Source organism: Varroa jacobsoni, unplaced genomic scaffold (assembly GCF_002532875.2).
Source record: "Varroa jacobsoni isolate VJ856 unplaced genomic scaffold, vjacob_1.0 scaffold_657, whole genome shotgun sequence".
In the NCBI taxonomy this organism is placed as follows: Eukaryota; Metazoa; Arthropoda; class Arachnida; order Mesostigmata; family Varroidae; genus Varroa; species Varroa jacobsoni.
Genome location: NW_019213559.1, coordinates 78,976 through 105,130, shown reverse-complemented (window position 1 = coordinate 105,130; position 26,155 = coordinate 78,976). Strand labels below are relative to the sequence as shown.

At 41.9% G+C, this 26,155-nt stretch overlaps 1 protein-coding gene and 2 long non-coding RNA genes across 6 annotated transcripts in view; 2 read left to right on the top strand and 1 right to left on the bottom strand.

Annotated features, from left to right (window-relative positions):
* The window catches only part of LOC111262396 (uncharacterized), a 7,845-nt gene extending 2,175 nt beyond the window's left edge, over positions 1-5,670 (top strand). Inside the window, exon 3 of one of the 2 annotated variants that reach the window (XR_002681587.2) lies at positions 4,407-5,670. This is a non-coding gene — a long non-coding RNA (uncharacterized LOC111262396). Of the gene's footprint in view, positions 1-2,294; positions 2,892-4,406 lie in introns of those variants that run through there. The other variant, XR_002681588.2, reaches the window with a different exon arrangement.
* A 3,072-nt stretch (positions 5,671-8,742) lies between these two features.
* Positions 8,743-26,155, top strand: part of LOC111262395 (C-Maf-inducing protein) — a 43,666-nt gene continuing 26,253 nt past the window's right edge. Inside the window, exons 1-3 of one of the 3 annotated variants that reach the window (XM_022836627.2) lie at positions 8,743-10,327; positions 10,529-14,098; positions 19,960-20,132. In XM_022836627.2, coding sequence (XP_022692362.1) covers positions 13,891-14,098; positions 19,960-20,132 — 381 coding nt within the window. In that variant the 5' untranslated portion in view covers positions 8,743-10,327; positions 10,529-13,890. Of the gene's footprint in view, positions 14,099-19,959; positions 20,133-26,155 lie in introns of all 3 variants that reach the window. The other 2 variants (XM_086969089.1, XM_086969090.1) reach the window with 2 other exon arrangements.
* LOC147753201 (uncharacterized) lies at positions 16,139-22,866 on the bottom strand. The gene is made up of 3 exons (XR_015311903.1): positions 21,992-22,866; positions 21,462-21,730; positions 16,139-17,631 (listed from the first exon to the last, which is right to left on the bottom strand). It is a non-coding gene; the product is annotated as an uncharacterized LOC147753201 (long non-coding RNA).

Genomic DNA, 26,155 nt, shown 5'->3' with positions numbered 1-26,155 from the left:
GAGCGTTCAAAACACTTTCGTCGACCCTGCTATTACATTTCTACCACTTGAACAACCCACGAGTATTTTTTTGAGTTAGATTTACTGATGAGAGCAGATCTACCTGTATGTACCGCACTAACAAGTTTTTTTTTTCTTTACTTATTGCTTGCCCATCGTTTAACTCTTTTTTTGCGGAAAATCCACAAGTAAACAGCAGCGTAGCGATGGAGTCGTTCCCATTTCAGTCTGTTGATATGGCATATGTATGATTTTTTTTAAATGATTCTCCTTTATTTACGATTAATGCTCTACAATATTGAGGCTCTACGATAGCTTTTGACAGTTTCCTTACTAGGCTGTTAGTAAGCTATATAGTGTGTGAACTGACTAAGGATCCAGGAAGCGAAACACTGCATGATTCCAACCTGTACGTTTCGAGATTTACGTCCGGTGTCGCCGTTAGTTATCCCATCAAACAGCTGGCTCCCAGCACGAAATGGAGTTTATCTCTGCCCTGGGTCAAACCGGTACCACACGAGAATACGCTACCCGCTAAACTATCACGGGGATCACATGATTTCAACCTAAATGAAAAAATAGAGGTCTCCCAAATATCTGCATATTCGCCAGCTGTGCGTCGTACGCTTATATATAGCACTCCCAAAGCATTCTGATGCGAACAGGTGATATCCAAAGGCGTCCGCGTCATAGACCGTCATATCCAAAATGAGCCCCTACTTCTCTGTCAGCTCTTATAAGAAAGTCTGTTTAGACACAGTCCGTGATTTCTTTTTATAGGTCTCTAAGTCATAAAATAACTTAAAAACTAGTTTTTATAAAACTTCAACTGGTAAACCTGCTGCTTGCAGCCTGCCATTACGTCGGGGATTTTGCTGCAGTGTAGTTAAGGATGATCCAACTTACCTATGCTGCCGCCATATGGACACATTTCTTTAAGTGTAAACCTAACTTATACAAGATGTCAGCTATGGCAACGATAATTTGACAGAAATATTCCGATAACATCCGAACAAAAAGCGTCACAACGTTCAGCTAAGGAACGTCAGTGTTATAATAACAATTCAACACAAGGATTTTGTGAGCTGCTTTGCAGCATATTCTGCTTGGTTAATCGATTCTTCGACAGACGGGTCAGCTGAGAGTCACCCCAGGGTCCAGCAAAAAAATGTGGGATTTTCTAAAAAAAAAATCCGAATCAGATTTCTAAGTAAACTGAAAGATTTTTATTAAATTTTAGTTTGAAAATTAATTAAAAAAAAAAAAAAAATTTATACACCTGAATTCTTCATATATAGAGATTAATGGCCTATTTGAAGAGCAAAATATTAATTGCTAATTGGCTGCTTTAGACAAGCTCACACGATCATCTTTTTCAGGACTTGCTGTGCTTTGTTGCATCTTTAGTATTTATTGGCCGTTTTGAGCGCCTGCGGATCTGCTACCGGCCTAGCACTCGATTCCCCTGAAATGGTTTATATGTAGCACAGTTGAGTCACATTTCAGCCAGTTTACACCTACCAATATCGCCTGGTGCGTGGCTGGTATTAAAAAGTTGTCTATGGGTTAAAAAACGATGAATTTGAAAGTGATTAGTGAATGGTATAGGCCTTGAATTGACGATCTAACCACGGCGAATGATAACTATATATATTGAATGAACATAGTCAATAAAAACTTCATTTAGATACACTCTTAGAAATAATGCATAACAGAAAGTTCTAATTAATTCGCCGTGCCCTGTATATGCCGCCTTCACTCAGAACTGTGAATAGACATAAGAAGCGTGCATAATTCACTGGCAATATTACCTGAAACAAACTTGGCTGCTTCTGTCAAACGGATTGTCATTCAATCTGTATTAGCTAGCCGTTAGATGAAAATTCGAACACTGGTATGTTAAGCCGAATAATATTTATACGTGCCTCGAAAAATATACGAATCGAAGCTATTGTTTACCTCATCTAACGCATTCAAATAACAAAAAAATTACTTCAGATATTTTGATTGTCTCTAAGATTTCACTAGACGCAGATATGGAACGTAGACGTTTATTTACTTCTTTCCACCATACGTGTCCATACTATATGTGCATACGCTATTCATAAAAATAGGCTGTCCATGAAACGAATATGGTTGCTGATTTTCCGGCATATTTTTCTAGCTACGTCGTTACAGTGTTGATTCCACTGGATGCCTCGTTTTACCGTATAAATTCCTGATAAGTGGGCAACTGTCTAGTTGCTCGGTTGACTAAAGCGGATAACTATGCAATGAATCGCATGTTCGTACAGGTGCCAGCAGACGCTCCGAAAGTCTCGTGGACAACTGCTGCAAGGCGACTGTGAAAGTCAGGGACGTGCGTTTTATGGCTCACTCGTCGCTGTAAGCTGCAGCGATAAGAGCAACTAAAGTTCCCTCTGCGTAGTCAACGTAATTAATTGATTATGAAAGCAATTAGCTACTCCCAAGATTGGACTGGCACTGTATACTATTGGGCTAGCTATAATAAATGGGCAGTTAATATCGGCTGAACAGACTGAAGCAGATTAGGGAAAGGTTTGAATCATGTATTAGGCGGTATATGTAGGCAGTATAGAAGTTCTGTATAGGGGATACGCGTCTGCTTAGATACATATGTATGCCTACAAAGAAGCAGAAATTATATATGCGCCATTGTTTGCTTGTTTTGAATTAATACGAATAATGATTAGTGTAGATTGTCTAAAGATGCGTAACCGTAGAAATTTAGGTAAGATAACACGCGCTGTTTGTATGGTCTACATACCAAAGTTATCCGAATAAACTGTAAAGAAATCTAAAAATATTGCTAATATAAAGGCTTAATCGTAAACATTCACTTGCAATTAAAAAAATATGTAATAATTGAAGCGGCCGTATATTATCTAACTAATAGCCTATAGAATGAAAAGCATGAAATCGTTTGCTTGTTATCCTTGGTTATAATTATACTTCTAATAACAAGTTAAAAGATCTAGTACGAAATTTATTTGCCCTTCTATGCTTTGAATTTTACTCTCTCCATTCTAGTGCTTCTTCTTTGCAAGAGGACTACAAAATCTAATAAATTTTTCAATTAATGCCTTTCCAATACAGATACTAATATGTTTATAGATATTCGCTGCCTAAGCTAATGGGAAACCTCTCACTCTTCTATAGCGCTTAACACCGACAAACGGCCGTTCTATACTTGAATATTGATTTTTTTTTTCTAGAACTACTGGTTTTCTTTTTATTTAACGTGATCCAATCCTTGGCCCCATTAGAAGTTTAAGCGGGGTAACTCCTGATTTATCTGGAATTTCTCCAAGAGATTTACAAACAATTATTAATCTTGATAAAAATAATACCTCATCCTCCTTCATTCATTATTTTTTCTTCGTTTTTCGTTTTCTTGATTATTAAGGCCTGGTAATAATTCTTTTTAACGCTGAAATTTGAATAATCGCGCCAACATGCTTGTTAGTTATGGTTACCATGGCAATGCATTCTTAAGAATGTGCATTAGCCACTCCCAGACTACACACTTCAGTGAACCGATTAGGTATATATAATCAATAGAATCGATAAAAAAATTCCAAAAAAAGTTTTTAGGTTAATCGTATCTATGAGCGACAAACACTGTTTATATTACTGGGGTGCACTTGCGGCTGGAGTTGATCCCGTGACCCCAATACTGAAGCAGAAGCACTAGCAAGCTAAACTATTTATATGCACAATAAGATTGCAATCTCGTTAGAGGTTCGAATATATATCCTATTAATGCGTCGCCATTTCATGACTTGACTTTTTTCGAATGAGGCACAATCCATTGTATCGTAGACACATTTGCCAGTGTATATGTATGTAACTACTTTTTGTTGAATTGTTTCAGTTTATAGACTAACAGACAATATGACTCGAGGCTATCGAAAGCTTTTGCCTTTCGACGGCTGGCAAATTCATATGCACTCGTGAAATGGGTTGCAAGAGCCACATCAGGTCATCTGTCGCCCGGAAACCACTTAAGCTTGGCTTCCTGCTCCTTCAACATGTGCTAAGGCTGCCATAGATAAAAGGCTCTATAGTTAAGTTGAAAGTATCACCAATCAAATAGATAACTTAAAAAGAAACATACCCTTATTACATACATGATTTTAACTTAACGACGAACTTAACATTACCTACAGATAGCCGCTATGCGAATCTACATATATATATATATATGTATGTAACTACTTTTTGTTGAATTGTTTCATTTTATAGACTAACTACACAAAACAAAGCTCCATTTATCTGATTGATATGTAGACTACTTAATTACCCAGGTTTAGGCTAGCTACCTCAAACCTTGTTGGGTTAAAACATAAAGTCCATACAAAGGCTTAGTACATTTTACATTTCAGATTGATAGCAGCTCCAGATGGTTATATACTCATAAATAGTTGTCGAGTGTATGACCAAATCAGCCTCAACGGTTCGTCTTTCTACCCGCATTTTCGCCTGGATCTGTCGACGGTACCCGTCGATACTGACAATCTCAAAAAGAACGGAACCGACTTAGCCTTTGCATGAGTTTTGCAATGCGATGTGTATCACTTGTTATATTTAGCCGTACTGAGAATAACACAGGGTCACCACTGATCATGTCAACCCGCTCGCGAACTACCTCAGTCAAGTAAAGTATATTCTAATATAGGTGGTTTGGGTTAGGATACGAGAATCGATGTGAGCTACTTATAGTAACCTAGATAAAAGCATAAATAAGGTGCAGATCGGCTCGCTTGCTCGACACGATGAAAAAAAATTTCTTTGATAATCTAGCTCTTCGTTCTTTCAATTTAATGTGGTGACTGTTTACGGTGTTAGATACGGACACCTAGTATTTTGTGCATTTGCGTGTGCGCAGAATTAACGTTAAATTTATACCTAAATCAACATCGTCTTACAACAGTGATGTTAAGCTAAAATAACAAGATTTTAGCTTACCGAGACGAGAAGAGCGTCTTCTCGGGGTAGTTATGTTTGTCGTTGTTGTTAGTTTTTGTACTATACAGTCGTTTTGCAATGTTGTAATATTGGTCAAGAAACAGAATTTATTTTCTGTAACGTGGATAAGTATATCCACGTTACAGTGCAATGGCAACGTGTTTTATTGGTAACTTAGGAGCACATGCCGGTTCAAATCTCGGCGTCGATATACTTTGGTCCTTCAGTAAAAGTGCGAACTGCAATACGAAGGGTGACCAATAGAGCGATTATTTTTTTCCTGAATTGTCTACTCTGACCTAAGGCCTTGAAACAATGCGACCTGTCGTAGAAGAAACGTATTGGTTATGGAAAAGGCTGGCAACTTGGAAATCGTCTGATGACGATTTGTTAACTATACTAAATGTAACATTGCATTTGGAACTCGCACAATTTAAACTATTTATGTTACAAAATTGACTTTTCGTAGTTGAATATTAGGAATTAGAATTAAAGCAGTTTGAAATGAAACCAAGTTCTTTCTTAGGCATAAAGTGTGCATGCCAAAAGGACTGTGAATGAGTCATGCTCTGAGTTGAGATATTTTGAGCTATTTTAGACAGCCATTACTAATATCATTTGAATATTTAGTTAATTCAAATGTTCAATAAAATATATCGATTCTTTGAAGGAAAAGCTCCATATCTAAAATTGATAATTTCTTTAAAATATTTCAAATGCACTGTGGTACAATACGGCTAAATGTGGCGAGTCTATCGAGAGATATTTTACACTTAACTCCAGCTTACGCCAAACAATCGAAAAGTTAGCTTTATCGTCGGAGTTTAAGGTACTATAATTTAAGAAACTTTTTTTAAAGTTTGATTTTGGTCTAACTTTCCAACGTATTATCAGTGGTATAAGTCTAAGTATTAAACACCTACAAAAGTCGCTTCGACTTCTCTCGCTACCTGTCTCTAAACTAACACAACGCATTCGCCCATAACCGGGTTAAAAATTAAGCTGATATTGGTTTTACTCTCTTCACGAAGCTTTTCATGGATCCTCTTGTCATTGTTATGCTTCCTGCGCTTCTAGAACCTACAGCTTGTCACTTGAGTCTGTGAACGAATCAATTGATAACTTCTTCCGTTCTCTGTCCTTTGAGGGTATGACGTATTCACTACGGGTCTCGTCTCTGCATCGATAAACAATGAGCCTTTCAAGATAAAACCTAACAACGATGCAAGGCTTAACCAAGTGCTGCCTGTGGAACTGCCTCTTTCACTTCGTAAACAGTTTCCAGCCTAATTGCCATTCTAACGTGCTTTCTCGCCATAAAGTTTACTCTAGCGCAGCGCGATCTTTACTAGTTGACGGATTACTTGTTGACAGCTGCGTTCCTTTACGCAACAAGCGTTCTAAAAGGCTTAATTTGCTCTTGAATTTTTTAGGATGTATATCATGTCTCTCCGAAAATTGGGCGCTTCACTTTTATGGAGGAGAGAGGAACCGAAGCAACTTCTAATCAATTTTCCGTACAAAAATTGGATGTTGGGTATATCTAAAAGTACACAGAGAGATATGGTGCAATAGAATCAATAAAAATATGCGCTTTTGTTTCTTCTTGATTGATATTAACCCTATATATATATATATATATATCCTGAGCTTTTATCTTATAGCTGTTTCTTCATATTGTGTTTTCTACTGCCGATTAGACCCAGCATGACGTTTTTAACTTAATGCTCGTTGGAAAATAAGCGTGATCTTTTCCAGACATTTTTCGCATCAGTTTTTCTACTCCACCAAGTACAAATTGCTACCCTCCGTCTAGCTGGCAACACTGTTACTAGCTCATTGTACGTCATACTGAATCAATCCCAAGCTTTCACACGCGGAACTCTACGTAGAAACGTCGCAATGAGCGAGCCGTAAGTAGGAAGACCGGCGGTAGCAATGGCAGTCATCGGAATAATGACGTTCTGCGAATCTTGAATTATCTACTTCATACGGTTATCTGCATTGTGGCTGCGATTCCGTAACCTATACTTATCGCAGCCAAACGTCAGCGTTCAGTATTAATAGTATCACCCGCTCGCTCTCTCTTTCTCGACCATTTAGGTTCATTTCCTACCACTAGGTAGGCTTACTCGATTGTGTCAAGGATTGGTGTTGTTCCTTCAAATGTTAACTAGAGACAAAAACACCTTTTGCGTCTGCTAGCTTCATGGGCATCGCTACCACTTGGATCGAAGGAGCGTAAAACGGGGTGGCTTTATCTACCGACAGAGCGTAATCCATGCATTTGCGAGACTCGGAATAGGAGCTGGTTAAATTTTGTGAAGAGGCGTGCGCGCTGCCGAAACCAACGGAATACTTGGAAAAATGGAGCTGACTTCGATATTTGGGAACGCTGTTGGATTTTGTGTATGTGTATGCTTGTAGCAGGATCATACGGCCTTGTGGCTGATGTTACGTCGACTTGCTGGTTTGATACACGACCAAAGTGTCCAAGAGTGTCGATTTTGCCCATGGTGGCCACAAGAGGCATGATTCTGACAGAACAAGACAGTGCCGGTCGTAGATCTCGCGTAGGAGCTACGATTTAGCCGTATTGCGTATGCGTAGTATGACTGTAGATATGATTACGTGCCTTAATATGAGCAGGAATGATTCTACAGCTGATTTTGATTTTGTGGATTTTGCGACATGCGATGAAAAAACCGCACCAACTCACCGCTCCTTTTCGGGGCTGGAGCCTCATTTGCGAGGAGACAAGGTAATCATAATATAAAACTATGCAACTGATGATTAAAATGATAGTAGTTGCTATCTCTTTGCCATAAATTTGGCCTAGATTAAATTCAACATTCGATTACTTCCTTTTATTAGGGAAAGATTTCGCGAAGTCAAGGCGACCACATGACAGCAACGCAATCTTAAACCAGGACAATTAAACTAATATTTGCGTTCAATATACTAAACACACCATCGGCTGCAAAGAGTTATTATTTAACACCTGACGTTAGATGTCAGTTATAGCGGCTGAAACTGTTCAAACCTAAAAAGTCGTAAAGATTTATGTCTGATATCTGTTAAAGATCTTTGCAGATATTTATGAAGAAGTTGTAGAAAGTTTAAGAACCAATTTGGAATGATGTGTCTGTGATAGTACAGTTCGTCGGAGCTTGGAACAAACTTCAAGATAAACTGTATTGGATTACAAATTCTGTCGAATAACTTATGCTTATCAAGCCAAAAAAACAAGCAATAGATTATTAGTTTGCAAGGCCTTACTGTGAAACACGTTTCGGATAAGACCCTGACACGTACCACAAACAACAGCAGAATCTTTGCTTATTTCTGTCAAATATCTTATTTTTAATAAAGTTTCATGTGAAATACGCCCACACACACATGTCTCTGACATATACTTCGATCACTAAGCCAATCCCCAGACGAAAGTCACATCACCATCGCCCGTTCGCGCAAATCTCTACGAATGCGTATGGCAAATATGATTCCAATATTTACAGCTGTTTACTACTGTACTGTTGTACGCTATAGAGATATGTGATGATACCCGACGATGTCGCTACTGCTCTAGATTTTTTCGGTCATCGATGACCTGTTTGCGCGGGAATTTCAAATATGACATAGTACGGTTGACCGGCTCTTTTCTCTTCTCGCGTGCAGCCGCCAGTCAAAGGAAAAACATTTACCCTTTCTCGCCTGACAGGTATAGACGAAGGTGACGTCATGGCGTACTTCTTCAATAATCCGCCTCGCAGCTAGTGATCGCGGACTAGCTTCCGAGCCACGATTCTCAGCAGCGTTTCACTCTTAGAACAAGCGAGTTCCTTTCGCTTCGCTCTCTTTTCAAACCTTTCTAGGATTAACTGCCCTTTCCTTTGTGGCTGTACCTTTGGCCATAGGGTCCAGCCGAGCTATTGAGTAGCCTAGAACTGAGTGACCTTTATACGGCTACCTAGCACCACCTCCAGTTTTACCTTTTCTGCTTGACTAGCGATCAAGAGCAACCAATGTAATGGGGCTAACATGAACTCCAATTAGTACGACTGTAACTAGCAGAAGACTACGCTGAGACTCCAAAAATTCCCGGTGCGAGATATAACCTGTAAGACAGCATGGAACTAAGCCAGCCATAAGGAATAGGCGAAATAACTAGATGGACACTTCGTACTGTACGTTTTATCCTGCACCAGATTGGATGTTCGGAGGTTATTCAGGGGTTTTTCAGAGGTCTTTCAGAAGTTGGTTAAAGCCTCTGCGTCATCAACGGTGGCTACTTAGCTTCAAATAAGCGGTGACCACATCTGTGTTGTATATTACAGAAATTGATGCAGGGTCCTGGCTCTTAGCTCAGCTGAGGCGCTCGCGCTCAGAAGCTCTCTCTCCCGACACCAACAAAGCCCTAGTTTTAACACGGGTAGGGAGCCTGCTCTCAACGTAAGGCGCATGCGCAAGGTGCCCTTTGAGTCGAACTAGACCCGGGAGAGAGACCTACTGCCATCCACTGTTGCCTCCTATCTTCTGCCAACGCACGGCACAGGGCGCCGCTACAATCATCAGCAGTAGAAGCAGAGCAGAACCAGTTACAACTAGAGTTGGCCGGTCGACGACAGCCTGATTCGGCCTTATTGTAACCTGCAGGGCGGAACTGCTAGGAAACGCCTCTTCTGACCTGCAGAGGGGGTGCTGTCAGATAAATTGTGCCCTTAGACAGTCGTAAGTGTCGCCACTGCAGCCGAAGTAGCACGCATTGACTGCCTTTTTGTCATTTTCAGTTGCGGAGCTTCATGATAACGAAAAGTGCGCGTGATAAGTTAGCGGACCGTACGGTGAGATAGAGAAGTACACATATTGGCAATATAAGCGAAAGGTGCTGCCGAAGGTGCGTCACAAGCGGACTCGACACGCGAGGCAAGTCAAGTCAGGTCAGTTTGACCTGACTGTTCTACTTTATTACCTCGTGTCCTGCTGGTGGCAGTTGTGTTTTAATTGTTTTCGAAGAAAAGGCAAGGAAAGACAGCGTTGACTGAACACCGCCTACGAGAATGCAAAGAAGTATACGGAGCGGAAGCGATCAGGAACAGAAACTTACACGAAATAACAGAAAATAACGCTTACTCAACTGAACAAAGGATCGAACGAAGCCAGACAAGCATTGGACGAACAATACCAAGATTTTTTTCGTATTGTGTTCACACCCATGAATGCAGGAGGTGTCGGTGGCAATAAATGGCGGCCACACAAATGCAGAAGTGTGAGCGAAGACCAGTCAGAACAGTCGATTACGACAGACAGAAAACAGAGCGTTGGATTGTTGTCGAAGGTGAGAGCAGAAGAGGGCGGACGAAAGAACGCAACGCATATCATCGTGCTGTTAAAGAATAGTTAGTAGTGTAGCTTTCCGGTGACGTCACTGTCGCATTGATTCTGAGAGCGATTGATACTGCTAAGGTGCCCATATTATCGCACACACATCCGGCTTATCTCACGAGAATAACGATACAAACAAAACTTGTTTTTGCAGTTGCACGTGTCAGCAGACAACGAAGGGGGCGCCCAGCATCATAACGGTTTCCGACGTCTCTTTGCGTGCTGTAACAGGAGTAACAGTCAATTATATACATAATAGCTTGCGACCCTACAACCAAAATCTATGAGTCGACATCCACCAGAAGACAACGACACGCAGCCAGCCAGTCTGCCCTGCTGAATTCCCTGTACCGCCGCATAGCGGTGCAGTTCTTCGCCCCAGTCTTATCACTTCACGCTTCACTCTCGTTTCAGTTTAAAGTCGGCATTGTCGGAGCCGACAACCGTCGCTGAAATCATCGCCAACGGAATCTGTGGCGAATGCGGTTCCGTTGGAGCCGCTAGTTTACCAGAATTAACACCTTTATTCACGGCTCAACCTAGTTGCCCTTTTATTATTACAGCCGATATTCCCATTAAACTTCACAGTTTTTACTGCTGCATGTCTTGGAACCAATGTCGCCGGTCGGCAATCCCCTACATTTTACGCGGTCTCCGCCGCTGCTTTTTTATTTGCATTGGTATTGCGGCTGCTTAAGCTGCTTTCGTTGCTGCTGTCACCGCTGATGGAAATGTAAATCTAGCCCGAAGAAAGTCGAAATAAAAACCAAAACAAAGGAAACGCCCAACTGCGAAGCTTTGTTCGATACGCCGTCTAAGACAACATCGTGCGAGAACGTTTGCTTTTACCGACAGGATTGATAAGATTGCTCGTCTTGTTGTCAGCTTCGTTGCCGCTGTTGCTGCTGCCTTGCAAATATTCCTGCCTTGCACAGCAGCGACGTCCTGGAATAGTGAACGGCACAGAGCACACGGGTCGCGATGTTATCAATGGACCAATAACGGCGGTAGCGTTATAGCAGTATAAGGCAGGAGTAAGCCAAACCTGTGGCAAGGGAGCGGTTAGCTTGCTTGAGCTGCAACGCGTTCGCTTTTGGTGGTAACGTCAACGGCCGGACTGTTATCACGACGCTGGCTAGTGTCGCTGCGCGATTCAGCGATTCAACGCTGTCTCAGCTACGTCTACCGCTGCTATTACCGCTACTGTTGCTCGCTCAACGGCTCAGCGTCGGTGCCGCAACGTGAAAATCGCTGAAGGAGACGGGTAAGAAGGATTGAGGCGAGGCAAAATCGGTCCAATCCTCCTTTCACATCGATCACTATCATTTTTATCGGAGCAGCATTTGCCATTGCCGCCATCGCTGCCGTCACGGTCATCTGCCTTCGCCGCTTCGTTCCCACGATTCGAGTAATAACGCGAACAGCTTTTCTAAATGTCAGTGTGTCTATGGAGAGTACTAGCTGCGTGCTAACCGAACGGGACACGCCGGCCGCGACAGCGCGTTAAGAGCCGGTTGTTAGGTAGTGTTTTTATTGGTGTAACAATTGCTGGTCTGGGGAAGCAGTGAGTGGCGTGAGTGGCCGACTACGAAGAGAACATACTATGGCATATTAGTGATATTTGTTCAGGGGAAGAAACACGACGGAATTGAGGGGTGATTGGTGAGGTGACAGTATTGTTTTATTTATGACCATCTGAGGAACGAAATGCTAGCAAAAACTACTGCACTGCAACATATCAACAAGCGAGGTGCATTGGGACACGCCGGCTAATCGGCAGCTAAGCAGTGTGGCCAAGAAGCGGACTGATCAGCAAGCAATCTCTGCAACCGTGAACGTTGCAGATCTGGTCGGTCAAGTGCGGAGGCATAGGTACTAGTTTGGTCGCTTACAGCCAAATGATCGGAACTACTAAACTGGAGTGGCAGATGATGCTCAGGACCGTGTCAGTTCATATAGAAACGTTTCGATAAAAACGCGTCAGTCAGCGGTGGTCTTCAAAAGTGCTGGCGTTAGAGGTAAGCAACAGTCAGAGGGCAAAACTCGGCAAAATAAAAAGCTACGATGAATCGGCTATGTCTGATCCGTAGTACATGATCGAATGTAGCTAGTAACAATCACCTAGCGACGGCTGAACGTATTAGTGTTAAGCGGGTGTATAATTGAACTACAGCTAAACAGCAGCAGATCGGTAAGGCTGTGTTACTTACGAGATATTTATAGCCATACAAGACTGTACCACTAATAGCCTGTGAGCTGGTTGCCCCGGCCGGTTTTGGGCTGTGCTCGCGGCACGATCGAATTTTTGCCGCCAACTTGGACTTGCGCGGAACCCCGGATAGTCGAATAGAGAAAACACGGTGGCATATATCTCCCCGGTGCAACCCTTCTAACTAGGCAGACAGCAGGACGATAGAGTTTACGTGCAGCCTTACGTGCAGCTAGCAATGCCTCGTGCGCCATTACCTGCCGTCGCGATTAAAGTGGTGTGGTCCAGCGGCTGTTCGTACTCCGCATGGATCTCGTGAGATATGAGGATATTCGTTTGTGCAGTGGTGTCTTGACGACAAACCCGAAGCTGCCGTTGCTGTTTTGCCATCGCTTGCCTCCCATTTTTGAGTGCTGTGAAGCGTAGACATCTCGATTTCATCAGTCGGTCATTCCTATCAGATGGTCAACATTTACGAAACTAAAAACAAACAATGAACGTGCGCGAAGGCCAATGAATGAAACAAGCAAAAGAGAAATGGACGAAAAGTGGCCATTAGAAAAAAAAAGTAACGAAAAGGGGAAGAATCGATACGACGTCAGCAAAGCAAAAATATCAAAGCAGACCCGTCTCATAAGAGATTTTTATTTGTTTGTTTTTTGCAAGCTGTGTCCTATTGTCACAGGAACACAGGACTCACTGTATCTGCGCGCGACCGGAAACAGCCAGTGTGGGTGCGTATGTGTGACGTATGTGTCTGCGAACGGCTTGTGCTGATTCTGCGCAAAACCGATTTGTCGTTGATGGGGCATAAGAGGTGGCGAAATTGGAAAGACGGCATCTACTTGTTTGTATCCTGCTGTATTTGGCCGTAAGGATACAACGGTGCATCGTTCGTGTTGTTAATTGTGTCTGTGCGTGTTTCGAAGAGGACGATGACGATCACGTTTACTACGAGAAGGCCGCGCTTCTATTTGTATGATGTGGAGTGAACAGTTCCAATCCGGAAAGCGAACAACGCGATAGCAAAGCTAGATAAAACAGAGATAAGTAAATTAAGTGTCGGTAGACTTTGGAGACGTCAGAGCAAGCAGTCGTGCTCGAGCACGTTGCGCGATATCGAGCGGCAGCCGCCTATAAATCAAGAGTCGAGTTATCGCACGATCCGTTCATTTGCATTACTCTGTATTCCTGTGTAACCACTATTTATCAGAAGTCGACGCCGTGCTAGGGACACTATATAAGTAAGTGAGAAAAAGCACTACAGTATTTCGAAGGCGGCGTAAACAAGACACAATCTAGCCATTATGCCGAGCGCAAAATCGGTGTTGGCATCACGTCGAGGTGGGCCAAGTTTGGCGCTCAATCTCAGCCAGAGCACGCTTGAGCTACCGGCCCACAAACTGCACCGACAAAACAGCTTTGAGTCAACCCTGTCGTCGGATTCGGGCCTATGCTCGAGTCCTGGCACGGGCTTCTTGTCCGTGGCCCCCAGCTGCCACTCGTCATGTTCGGGTAAGCAAAATGGTTACAGTTTTCAGTTAGTATAACATGTAGCGTTTAATTAGGTTAGGAGGCACTCGGGGTAATTTAGGTTCAGAACCGGCCGTGTCTTCTCTTACCGAAATAGGCCACCGGCTGTCTAAAGCAACGCTTAACTAAGTAACGCGACTAAGGTCAAAACAACACAGTTGCAGCAATAACACGTAAAAAGCTCAAAATAATAAATTATACCATTGCTACCATTAACAATAGATGTTATTAAAGAAGAGAGGAAACATTTGTCCGCCTACAGCAGAAACGACAATGGCATCTATATTAGCGCGAGACGTCGGGTCGTGCTTAGCCTCGAGATGAAGAACGCTCTGTTATTTTATAGCATATAGTTATATCTTCATATTGGACGCTCTGACTATATTCATATATATCGTCCAGTGTATACCATTACTGCATTTTCTGTCTGATGTTTTAGGCTACGTTTCAGAGAAGAGGAATAGTGCTCTAGAATACTGTTATAAGTAATTTGAAAGTTTCTTTCGTGACCGAGTTAGAGCGCTAGGCGTTGTGGCACCTTATACAATAGGCTGGCTAGCTGGCTGGCTGGCTGGCTTGGGTGTCGGTCGGTGATACCAGGCTCTCTGTGTATTTTTCCTCAGACGATTCATTATAACGAGCGAAATCAGTGACACAGTGGCGTCGTTCAAAGACAATTATAAAAAACCAATCCTGGTGTTCATTATTGTTGCCATTATAATAATAGGATGCGTTCTTTTATTATTCTTCTTCTTCTATTGCAAACAACTATGACTATTTTCAAGCAATACTGTTACGCGGTTCGTTCCCCCCCATAGTAGTAACTGGCATTCTATTTTTTTCCCGAAACACATCGGGCAATGGCCGATATTCTCCATATACAAGTCTGAGATATTGAGATCATCTACAGTAGATGCAATGCGCGTCGAATTGAAAGTTATCGAAAGCCCTAATCAATAAGCTTGATAAAAGGTCCATTACATCATCTGGCTGGCATAAAATCACATGACAATTGCTCGGTAATAATTGAGTAATCACGATCCAACGAAATTTTCGTGTCATTCTTTTCGTTGAGAGAGGGATGGCGTGTCCGCCCGGAGCCATCAGGTAAAAGTATCAGTGACGTTAGCCGTAAACATGGCTCTACTCTCTAGCAAAGTCGAACGTCATAGAGATATTGTAGGAATCGCTTCTGACACTGTTCATTACGAAAGTAAACTGATGTCCTCTAACCCTTATGGTATGGACCTAGCAAAACGCTCACTAGACGAGAAAAATAGGCCAAGAGCAGGTGAAACACGAGGAAGGTGTCATTTAAATATATCATTCGTGTAATTTGGTTTGTCCTTAATTTTTTTGGTTCTCTCATAATATTTGCGTTTCTGTTGGTTGTCAGGTTTAGATATTTGATTGGCTCGTTCGTCATTGCAGACTATTCGATCTACGATGGAAGCGTTAACATCGCGATATAACTTGCCCGGATTTGCCACGATTTCTTTTTTGAGTGTAACTCCGACCGATCTTGCTGAATTTAACAAGTAAACGCGAAACATTTAGCTATATACTCGATAGCAAATAAAAAAAAATCAATTTAAACAAACACATAAAAAGATTTGTGTCGTGCCAGTGAATGCGACGAGATAGAGAGTCGGTATGTTTTCATACACATAATATTTTTTATAGTAATATGCGGGACCGCTTGGGGAGACTCTGACTAACGGAAAAAAAAAAAAACACCAGAAATCATGTTCAATAAATGGGGCAATAAAAATAAGAAAAACGTACGATGGCCAGCATATAACGTCCCGCTCGTGTACGACATTTGTCAAGAATCTATCTTTAGAAACATCTTTAATTGTTATACAATTTAGCAAATTTATTTTGCCATATGTTCGTTTTTGGAACTGCGCGGGAAAGCTATCATGTTTATAGACGTGCGGAAAAGTTTTGCATGTTATTTATCTCACTAGTACATATTCAGCTAAACGGATCCACAGGATCATTACCGGTCGATGCATTGGTTCAATATCGAGGGCCTGCATGCGTGAGCAGTACAACACTAATTTTATCAACTATAGTAGTATGTATATATATATCAGTTATCATCGCAATATTCATAGATGTGATACAGGCGAAATTGCGTATGTGTCCGGTAGATACCCTTTGACTCTGCAATGTTTGTTTTCCACAGACTCTATATGACGTAACCCGTTTCCGTAGTGCGAGTAAACTGATTGCAAGCAACGTTTAATAGATGTTGATTTGTTCCCGATTACCAGTTTTTATTACCTCCGCTACCGCATTTAGATCATTATACAGGAAGTAATTAGCAAAAATAGCTTTCGGCCACAGTTAGCAGAACCTATCTATAGACAGCTGAATCCTAAGTGAGCTATCACTCTAGTCAACTGTCCCCCAACCTTAAGTATTTACATTATATTGCAAATTTTGAGCTTAGAACCAGCGCATATTCATTTTTGCCAGCCGACGCGTTTCGAGTCATCGGCGTGCGCTTGTTTACTGTAAATTCGGCCGTTCGTCGCGTCTTCGTACTGGTAACGTGGTTATCATTTTCTCTTTGACATCGACATCCTACTGACAGGGCCATTTAGCCCCCATTTGTAGTTTTGCGTCCGGTACAATTTTAGCTGAATGTTGCTCCAGGCGGCTTTCACCACGAAACAAAATTTTTTGCGCCAGATTTCGAGCCGAGGCCACTTTTTATGTTGCCACGTTTAACAGGCAAACACGTTGTCACTGCGCCATCAGCAAAGTAGTAACGGTAAGACGTCAAACGTAGCCGCCAGGATGAGTCTATCCCTCTGATACTGTCACTCATCATTGGCTTCTGCATGGTCGCCAATATCATAACTGTCTAAAGGTTAATTGTTCATCATACCCGCCTTAAAAGCGCCTTGACCTAGTTCTTGTTTTTCCGTCACACTTGATATCTATCAATTGAAGAGTTGCCCATTTCGGTAATCCCTGCGACTTGCGAACCCATTGACATTTGTCATTTCTGCTACATGCGCAGAGCGCTGCAAAAACAGGTGGAGGAATGTGACATACAAATAAATGCTTGTTGTGCTTTTACCGTTCCCAATCAGCCTGTAGCCTTACGATCGCCTGTTCGTCGTATGTTTACTTTGTCGCTGGCCTGTATGTCGACTGCGTTGTTTTTGTTCCCATCTTAACTCGCTCAGATTGGCAACCGACCCAGGACGACGGCGGTAGCAACAATGGCGCGACGGCCTGGTACAGATGGACAAGACGGCTTCCCGACCGTAGGATTCTCGCCAGCTGCGCAGGAACCTGTCATGTACAATCGAGTCTCGCATTTTTCATTCCGCTCTAGTTTTTCTTTCATTTTGTGCTCTATTCCTGAAAATATCGTCGGAGTCGATGCCGTCGGAAAGTATTTGTCGTCAGGCGTTAGGCGACTCCTCGATAGAGTTGATATACTGCGGCTGCCAAGCATCACGTTGCATCGTCTAAGTCATACCCGAGACACCAGACTATAATGCAATACGACAACAATCCGTAGATTAGATTGATGAGAAACGTACAGTTTTAACGGAAATTGAACGGTGAGGCGGCAGCGCCAGATCAATTCAATTATGAGACCAACGAGAGGCTGCTTATATGGGTGGTAAGCCTTTGTCTAATACGATAGCATGACTATAATGAAATATAATAACAACAACGATTTGATCGAACGCATATCTCACAGCGTGGACATGTAACTAAAAATATACCACCATTTTAATAAGCTTAAAATGGCTATAGCGTAAATATTTACGCCATGGCCGTCTATTTTGTGGACACTCGAACGCCGAAGACAGTACTACGTCGTAACTCTGTTAAATTGTAACTTGTGCTTGTGTAGATGTTTTATTGGTCTATTTGGTATAGGTGGTTATCAGAAGAATGACATACTGGCCAAAAAACGGCTTTCCTAGTAAATATGCAAACTCAATCGTCACATATGCTAATTACACCTAGTAAATATGCAAACTCAATCGTCACATATGCTAATTACAGAGTTTTTCTTATGGGTAATGGCCCCGAAAGGCAAATAGATCTCGTTGAAGACCTGTGCACTTTTGCTGTATTTGGTGTAACAAACTGAAGATATTTAGAACTTCACTTGCTTTACTGTGATTAGGCCGCCTCAGAGGGGTGGATATAGGAATGTGCCTTGAAAATATGCCCCGAGACTAAACGACCTGCCTGAGCCTTTATTGTGGCGTGGAAACAATCAATTATTAATTTATTATTATCTTGATGGTTTGGCCTATTGACAGCAAATGACTTCCGCATTTATGTCGACGAACGAAGGAAGAACAAAATCGAGCTTCGTTCTTTTCTATTTATCAGAGGCATGAAAAAAATACATAGCATTATTATAGTTTATTTGTGAACGATTCTCTGAAACCTCGATTTTTGCAGTGGAATAAGTTCAAACTGGTTGATCCAAATCAATGCTGTGAGCTTGTCAGCAAGATGGAAGAAATAGCTAGCTACAAGATTAGTTTTTGTTCGTTTCGGAACCCACTGCAGAAAGTAACGGTTCTGCAGTAGAGAGTCGTCTTCTCGAGTATTTGTCAAGCTTCGCTATTGGCCATTCGAGTGCTTAAATTCTGCTAGATAATAATATATTTTCATACCACCACAAACTGTCCGTTATACATTTATTATCATTGCCTAGATATTTATCAAACTATAATAAAGTACACGAAATATCTGCTATTTGTAAGAAACATACATGATCAGTACTACTGAGGGATACGATAACATTGCCAAGATGTGCGGCGACCGCTGTTTTTCTAGATAAATCTTGTTCCGACGTACAATTTGTAAAAGAACTTTGGGTTTAGTCAAAAACGTGGAACAGTAAGTAATAACTTATTTTTTCGGGGAAGTCTGATTGTTTCTGATTCTTACTCATATGTATAGGACGCGGCGCCATACCGAATGGAGCGGATAACGCCGGCTTGAAACGGAACATTTTTCAGAATGATCGGTACGTCTGAATCGACGGATAAAGTCAACCGCTCTTGTTCTAGGTAGAAAGAGATGTTTGACATTGCGAGGAACAAACTATTTTTATTTTAATGTGGAGATGTATGTCATCAAGCTTGGGTATATCATTGCTTGATATCAACATATTGAATTATCATATTTATCGAAATGTGATGGTTCCCTAATTTCAGCCGAACACAAAATAGTAAACGAAAAAAATCTGTTTTTATAGCCATATGTCGAATGGCCCAAAACACCTTGACGTAAAAAGACACTGAGATTGTCGATTCAATCAATATACAAGCTGTATTATTTACTGCATTTGAATTTGTTGAATTATTTGAATATACCTGCTATCTTAGAATTTATGAAATCAGTACCGTCAATTGATAATTGTCCTCGTAATAGCGTAACCAAGAACGCGTTTGCTTACTAAACGTACGGTAACCTGGTGGTCTAAATCAGAATTCAGGCGTAGACACTTCATTTCGTGCTGGAAGCCATCAATTTGAAGTGGTTACCGGTCACAGCCAGTAACCTCGGTCTAACTCCGTCATGTTATACAATAATAAAGTGGTTCCTCGGGCAGAAGTGCTCACCTTTTCCCTACTATGTTAAGTTAAGCTTTTGAAATCTTTACATTACCCCGTTAGGGTGCTCCATTATCACCGACAGACGCCCCAACGGACTTACAACGATAATCATAATAAGGGTCTTAACACTTCCCATTGTGTCACTTCGTTGTGTCTGCGCCAGTACTCTACTCAGTTCTTCACGTTCAACTTTACAATGCTGTTTTTGTGTTTCTGTTCCCACGATAGCTCCGTCGAGTCCGATCGGGCCGAAGTTCAAGTTGACTCGCGACTTCGATGCTGCGGTATGCCGATTGAATCAGCACAAGACGCTCGTGTCCAAGATCCTCAGCTCGCGTTTCCTCCGTCGTTGGGAGAATCATTCAGTCCGTCTTGAACTTCATGCTATTGATTCTTTACAGGTGAGTAGTAGTGAGAACTAGCCTGCAGTCAGTATTACTTCTGCATCAAAAATAAAGATGTATTTGATGGAAACAAAAGGCACCAGCAGAACAGACGAGTGAATAAAACCTTTTTTTCCATAATAAGGCCACCTACCCGGAACGCCACGTAAAAATATTACAGTACTGCATAGTATATTTTCTACCAACCAGTTGAATAGCCGCCGTGGAGAGAAGAACAGACACCTAGACCAACATACAATTATTTTCAGTAACTCTCAACATACAGCAAGCAACAGATAAAGGGCTAAAAAACTTCTAAATTTTAAGGCCGGTGCACGTCGTTCGTTTTTCGTATAGCAGGGGTCTTTCGCAACGCCGAATAGGTATGCGGGGGACGCATGAACCCACACAAATGTCAAACGAAAGTAATTAAATCACACAGACTTCTAGACTAAACAGTATGTTGTATGATTTATAATTCGCCCAGGTATAAGCGCCTAGTCCAAGGTGGGCGTGGTTCGAATGCCTCTTTAAAACGGTTTTGTTAAGGTGTGGATAAATTAAATATATTATGAAGATGCTTGGGTATTCCCGAAGAGGGCGGCGTGGTTCTCAAGACGACACGTGTTATAAGGTCGTTGTTTTCGCTAGTTCTTGTATGTGCCCTGTGATTAGTGTTTATGGATCCTACAGATTTGAGCAATTTCAGAAAGTGCTGATCGGTATCATCTTGTTTCTACCTTCGAGCTACTTATTTTCGCCCAGTCAAGAAACTACATAAGATAATGCCCCTATTTATCTTTATGGAGAACAAATTGTGTTTGCCATTATGCACCTTCAGTTTCATTACTCCCAGTCGCGTATGTAGGGTACAAACTTTCGGAAAATTTCTTTGTTTGATAGTCGAGAGCTTGCACCATCTTATCAGAAACGAAATAAGCACCGGAAAACGATGAATTTCCGTACAAAGTGCAACGACTCCTGTAGCATTAGCGGCTACCGCGAACAGCAGTTTGATTTAGACGCTTAAGCGTAATCTCAATAGACCGCTGAATAACTTGCATAATATCGAAAATCCAATATGACGACCATTGAAAAATACCAGCCACTAAAGTTAACGTTCTCTTTACTAGCAGTTAAATTGTTAACAAGACTTATCATCGCGTCAGTACTTATTATCACAGCAAAAAATAGAGAAGCTCATATATAAAAATCGTCACATGCGTCACGAAGCGACAGCAGTGACAAAATGTTTTAGCTTAATGCCGCGAGAGATGGCACGTATTGAGCCTAGCCAGTTCTTAGAAAGGTACGCAGATTGCACAAACAACAAGTGGATTGACTTACCAGACACGTACTATGGGCGAGTGTGCGCCTTTTTCAGATTGGCTTTTCTTGACAACGTCGGTAAAGCGTGGCGCGTAGTTCAATAGCGTACCTATTGCAAAATACCCATACGTTTTTCATCGGAAGCGGTCTGTCGGATGACCGTATGATCTGCTTCGCTCTACATTAAAACACTGACTTGGTCATCACCAGATGGCCAGCACTAGGCGTATGTATGAGAATTTTCCGCATGGGTCTGACACTCATGAAGTGACGTCGTTACCGCCTTACTGCTAAGAAATAAAACCACTGTTTTGCTGACCGGCGAGTAACTACATTTGGGTATGAAAAATCTATCATGATTCGTTCGTTGAAATATGCACTGTAATTATCATTTGCACTAGCAGAATAACATCAAGTTGCCCATACTTTGTTACAATCATACGTCAAAATTAATTAGAAAGACAATCATCTCGGTGGTTGCCCACCGATGTGGCATACCCACTATCTACTACTATTACAATACTGATGAAAATCAGGATGGATCTTACCTAAACTACTGTTGCTACGTGAATTTTCTGATCCAACCGGACCTGTGCCGCTATCCCAGATGCAAACGATACTTCGATGTTGTATTCCGTGTTACCTCTCAATTGCGGTGGCCGTCTCGTGTTCGAAACGTGCAGTGCCAGCGCAAGGGGCCAAAACTTTTTCTGGAGACAGTAGCAACAATTGCCATATCAAAGACTCTAACATCATTATTACCAGTGGCAACAAAATCATTGTGAATTTCGGCTTCGTCGTATAGTGTATCTCGAGTCGATTTGTGTTTTGTAAGCGCGTTGAGTATGACAGGCTATACATTATAGCGAGGAAGGGAACAGGCAAAGGGCAAGCAGGGCGACTGTACTAATTATAACAGCACACTAATTATAAATACACAGAAAGCGTATCTTGGAAACTTCAATTAAAAATAGATGATTATATTATTATGAGTACTGCTATTAAGTGTAGAAGGGGAAAATATCATAAAGACGAGATATAACACCTACGACTAGAGTTATTATACATAAGGTTGGGGCAGAATGGATCCATTGCCAAGTTATAGGCCGCTGCCGGCCGTTCGCTACTGTTCATTAGCTAACTATGCCGAACACAGCTCAAGAAAAGATTGGTCAACTTAATAAACTACAGTAGCGCGTAAATCGTTTGTTGCTATAGCAATATAATAATAGTAATAATTGTCATTATTATTGATCATAACGTTCAATGGCTTCTTGTTTATTGTTTAGTCCTTATAAGGCACGACAGCCACGAGGCATAGTAATCAAGAATTAATTTACTTCTTACCCCCTTTTTTGCCTACTCGTACATTTTGTCCAAGGGAACAACTTCCACTTATAGTCACCAATTTGTGTGGGTACAGTACCCCCCCCCTCCCCCACACCATGTTAATTAACTGCATGATTATATATGCATGCAAATAGTTGAGAGGTAAAATCAGTAGCTCATTGTCCCAGCAGTTGTCAAACGATTGTAGCGACGCTAGGGGGTGAAGGAGAGGTTTTATATGTACCAAATGGTTTATTTGGCTAATAAACGGTGTCAACGTGGGTCAATGGCCAATAGTTATTCCCGTAGCAGTGACCATGTTGCGGTTGTTCTGACGCGGTGGCAATGATCGCAACTTCTTAGTCATCCTCAATCATTAGCGAGCATGCCCGTTATGTTCTACCCCTTTCACATTCATAAGTTGACACAGTGAAAACAGCTACGGGAAGCAACAAGAACATAGTTTTGCTAAAATAAGGAAAAATAGGACGTGTCCTAAATATATCTTTAATACAAACAAATAGATGCGGATATGTACATACGTAGCCTGAAGCTCCACTAAAGCTTGGCCTTTACAAGAAAGGCGGAGGCCTGACAAGTAGAACAGGATCAAAAGCACACTATTGCCAGGGAAGACGGCAATTTACGAGGAAAAAACGTGTTCTTGGTGACTAATGAGCGTCATCTTTCGTGCGTTGTCGTCGTAGCTATCAACTGACAAGCACGCAGCCACCCTGATTCAAATCTTAGCGTTGGCAAAATTTTTTTTATTGGCAGTCCGTAACTGGGAAAAATGAAATATTAAGAAGAACGATAACTGATTGTAACGCCTGATAGCTGCTTGTATGGTTTCCACGCTAGCTGGTACGTTTGTTGGAAAAAACTGAAAAGAACAATATCTTGTTACTGTTGCCTTCTTACATTCTATATTACTAAATTATAAAAAATACAAGCTGTTACGCACTTGACCATACTACAAACGTGTCTTTTCGGGTTGATGTTTAGATGTAACTATAACCTATGAGGCACCCCTGTTGCAGCGATTGCGTGCTTTGATCATAAACACGCCTCGGAAGAGCTAGATATGATCTTCGTAATAGACAAAATATTCTATCATCGTATTATTACTTATACTTTATTAGTGCACATACATGGTACCGATGGGTTCGATTTGGCCTCGACACAGAAGACGTCCAGCACAAAATACTGCTTAGAAGTTTAGTCTAACTTATTCAATTACTTTAGCAAGCTGCTCAATTCTTTTAAGCGGACCGATGTATTTGGAGACGCATTTGACCTCGATTGAATCGAAACTCACATCAATGATCAGATATATCATACAAAATTTAGATGGACACCCCAGCCTTTTCGAAACGTTGATCTGTCGCCAGTCCATCATAACCTCGTTGCTGGCGCTCTCAGCCGAAATCACTTCGAAGTGCCACAATACGACCCAACCCCTCGTGAGCTCCTAGTTCGTCGAATCTACCCTTTCATCCACGTTGCTCTTCCCGTTTCGTCCTCACTCAGAAGAAGTTCGTTTTTCGTCTCTAATGCGATTTTCCCATTCCCTATTCGTCTAGTTTCACTACTCTTTTTCAAATGGTCAAGGCTGCCAAGTAGCATCGTCGGTGACTGACAGCGATTGTGATGGTATACGCCGTTCGATTGACCTCTTTCAAATCACAACATCAGCAGACGCAACAATAATAGCGCCATTACCTACAACAGCGTCACAAGCATGGCGTGTCCACGACAGCTGCGCCAACGATTGTTACATAGTGAAGGCAACAGCTTTAATTGGTTTTGCCCTACGTAAGCGTGCAGACGTCATAAGATGCCGTAGGAGACGTGTCTATAGCATAAGCCAAGAGTAAACTGGCGTGGGTCACAAGGGCTAAGCATCATCTTTAGCTGGGTCGGTTCTGGAGCCTTTGTGCTGTTGTTGCTAGTCGGCGTTTGTAGCACACAGTTCCGTGGCTAACGTACCGGTGCCTACTGTTAGTAGTGGCTGTTGGATTGTTCGAAAAACGCGGAGCAAAACGTATATTCTAAAGGATTCAAAGCGATAAAGTTCGGTTACCGAAATCGAACTAGCTATCGGCAATCGACAGGGTTGGTCCCCCTGACTAGTCGAAGCGATCATGACCTGACCACCTTAACAAAAGCCTTGGCCATAATCCTAATTGATGACAACAGCTTCAAACCATTTCATTCATAACAAAGGGGAAAAAGCGAAGTATTCACTATGATATGGTCAGCTGACGGTCGGGACAATCGAGCTATAGCTATGATCACGACTGCAGTATCACATATATAATATATTATAATGCTAGGCAATATTTTTAGATCAAAGGTGTTTACTTTACGCGTTGCTGAACCCATACCGGTGCGGCTCTGCTTACTATCCTAGTGAAAGATCTACTGACATAAATAAGCGTATATCATTAGCTATTGGATCTGTACTCGTTTGATCTTGAACTATAATGCTCGTTTTCGAGCTTTTGAGAATATATATATACACTCTCAAAAGTACATATACCGAAGCGCATGCTATACATATGTACGGAATTAAGTCACTTGATTCAGATTCAGATGATAGTAATCGCCGTACCACAAGGCACGTATCATCTAAGCCCGCCGTTCTAGCGGATCCCTTTAGTCGCCTAATGCTATCACCAACTGAGCTCCATCCATACACGTCGCAGCTGCTATGCTACCGGTATGGGCCCTAGCGTCTGGCTGACGCACGATTACGTTACAGGCTAACACGTCGTCGCCGTCAGATCGAGCGTCGAAGCCGAAAAGAGAGCCCCAATTTGTATTCATAATTCCAGTCGATTTTGCGCGCAGTGCTCAGGTTCGTCGGGCATTGGACGAAGTCGGGAAAATTTACGTATGTAGGCGGTAATTTTGACGGCTGCGTTCTTCACTAACGCTTCTTTCTACTACGATAAAATTTATAAGCGTCGTTGCCTGGATCGAGGAGCTTGGTTTTATCCCGTGCTTAACTGATGGAAAAAGTAACAAAGTAGAGCTGGACACATGGCATCGACAAGCCAGTACCAAGACGCCAAAACAGGCTTCAGAATCGAAAATCAATTGGTGTTGGAGCGGACCTAAGATACGCAAGGAGGCCGCGTGCGTATGGAATCGTGACGTATAAATAGTGCGTAGCTCTGTTAGATTCTGGTAGATACGGCTACTTTATTTGGGTTACCTGATCATGCTGCACGTTGTCACTATAAGTCGACAGACCAATTAGTTCTACTGTAAATATCCCCTGTTCAGCCGTACAATGCTTTTGTTTAAGGATAGGCTTTGTCATACGCTGTTTGTACTGGCTGTATTTATGATGAGTTTAAGTCATGTTTGCTTTATAT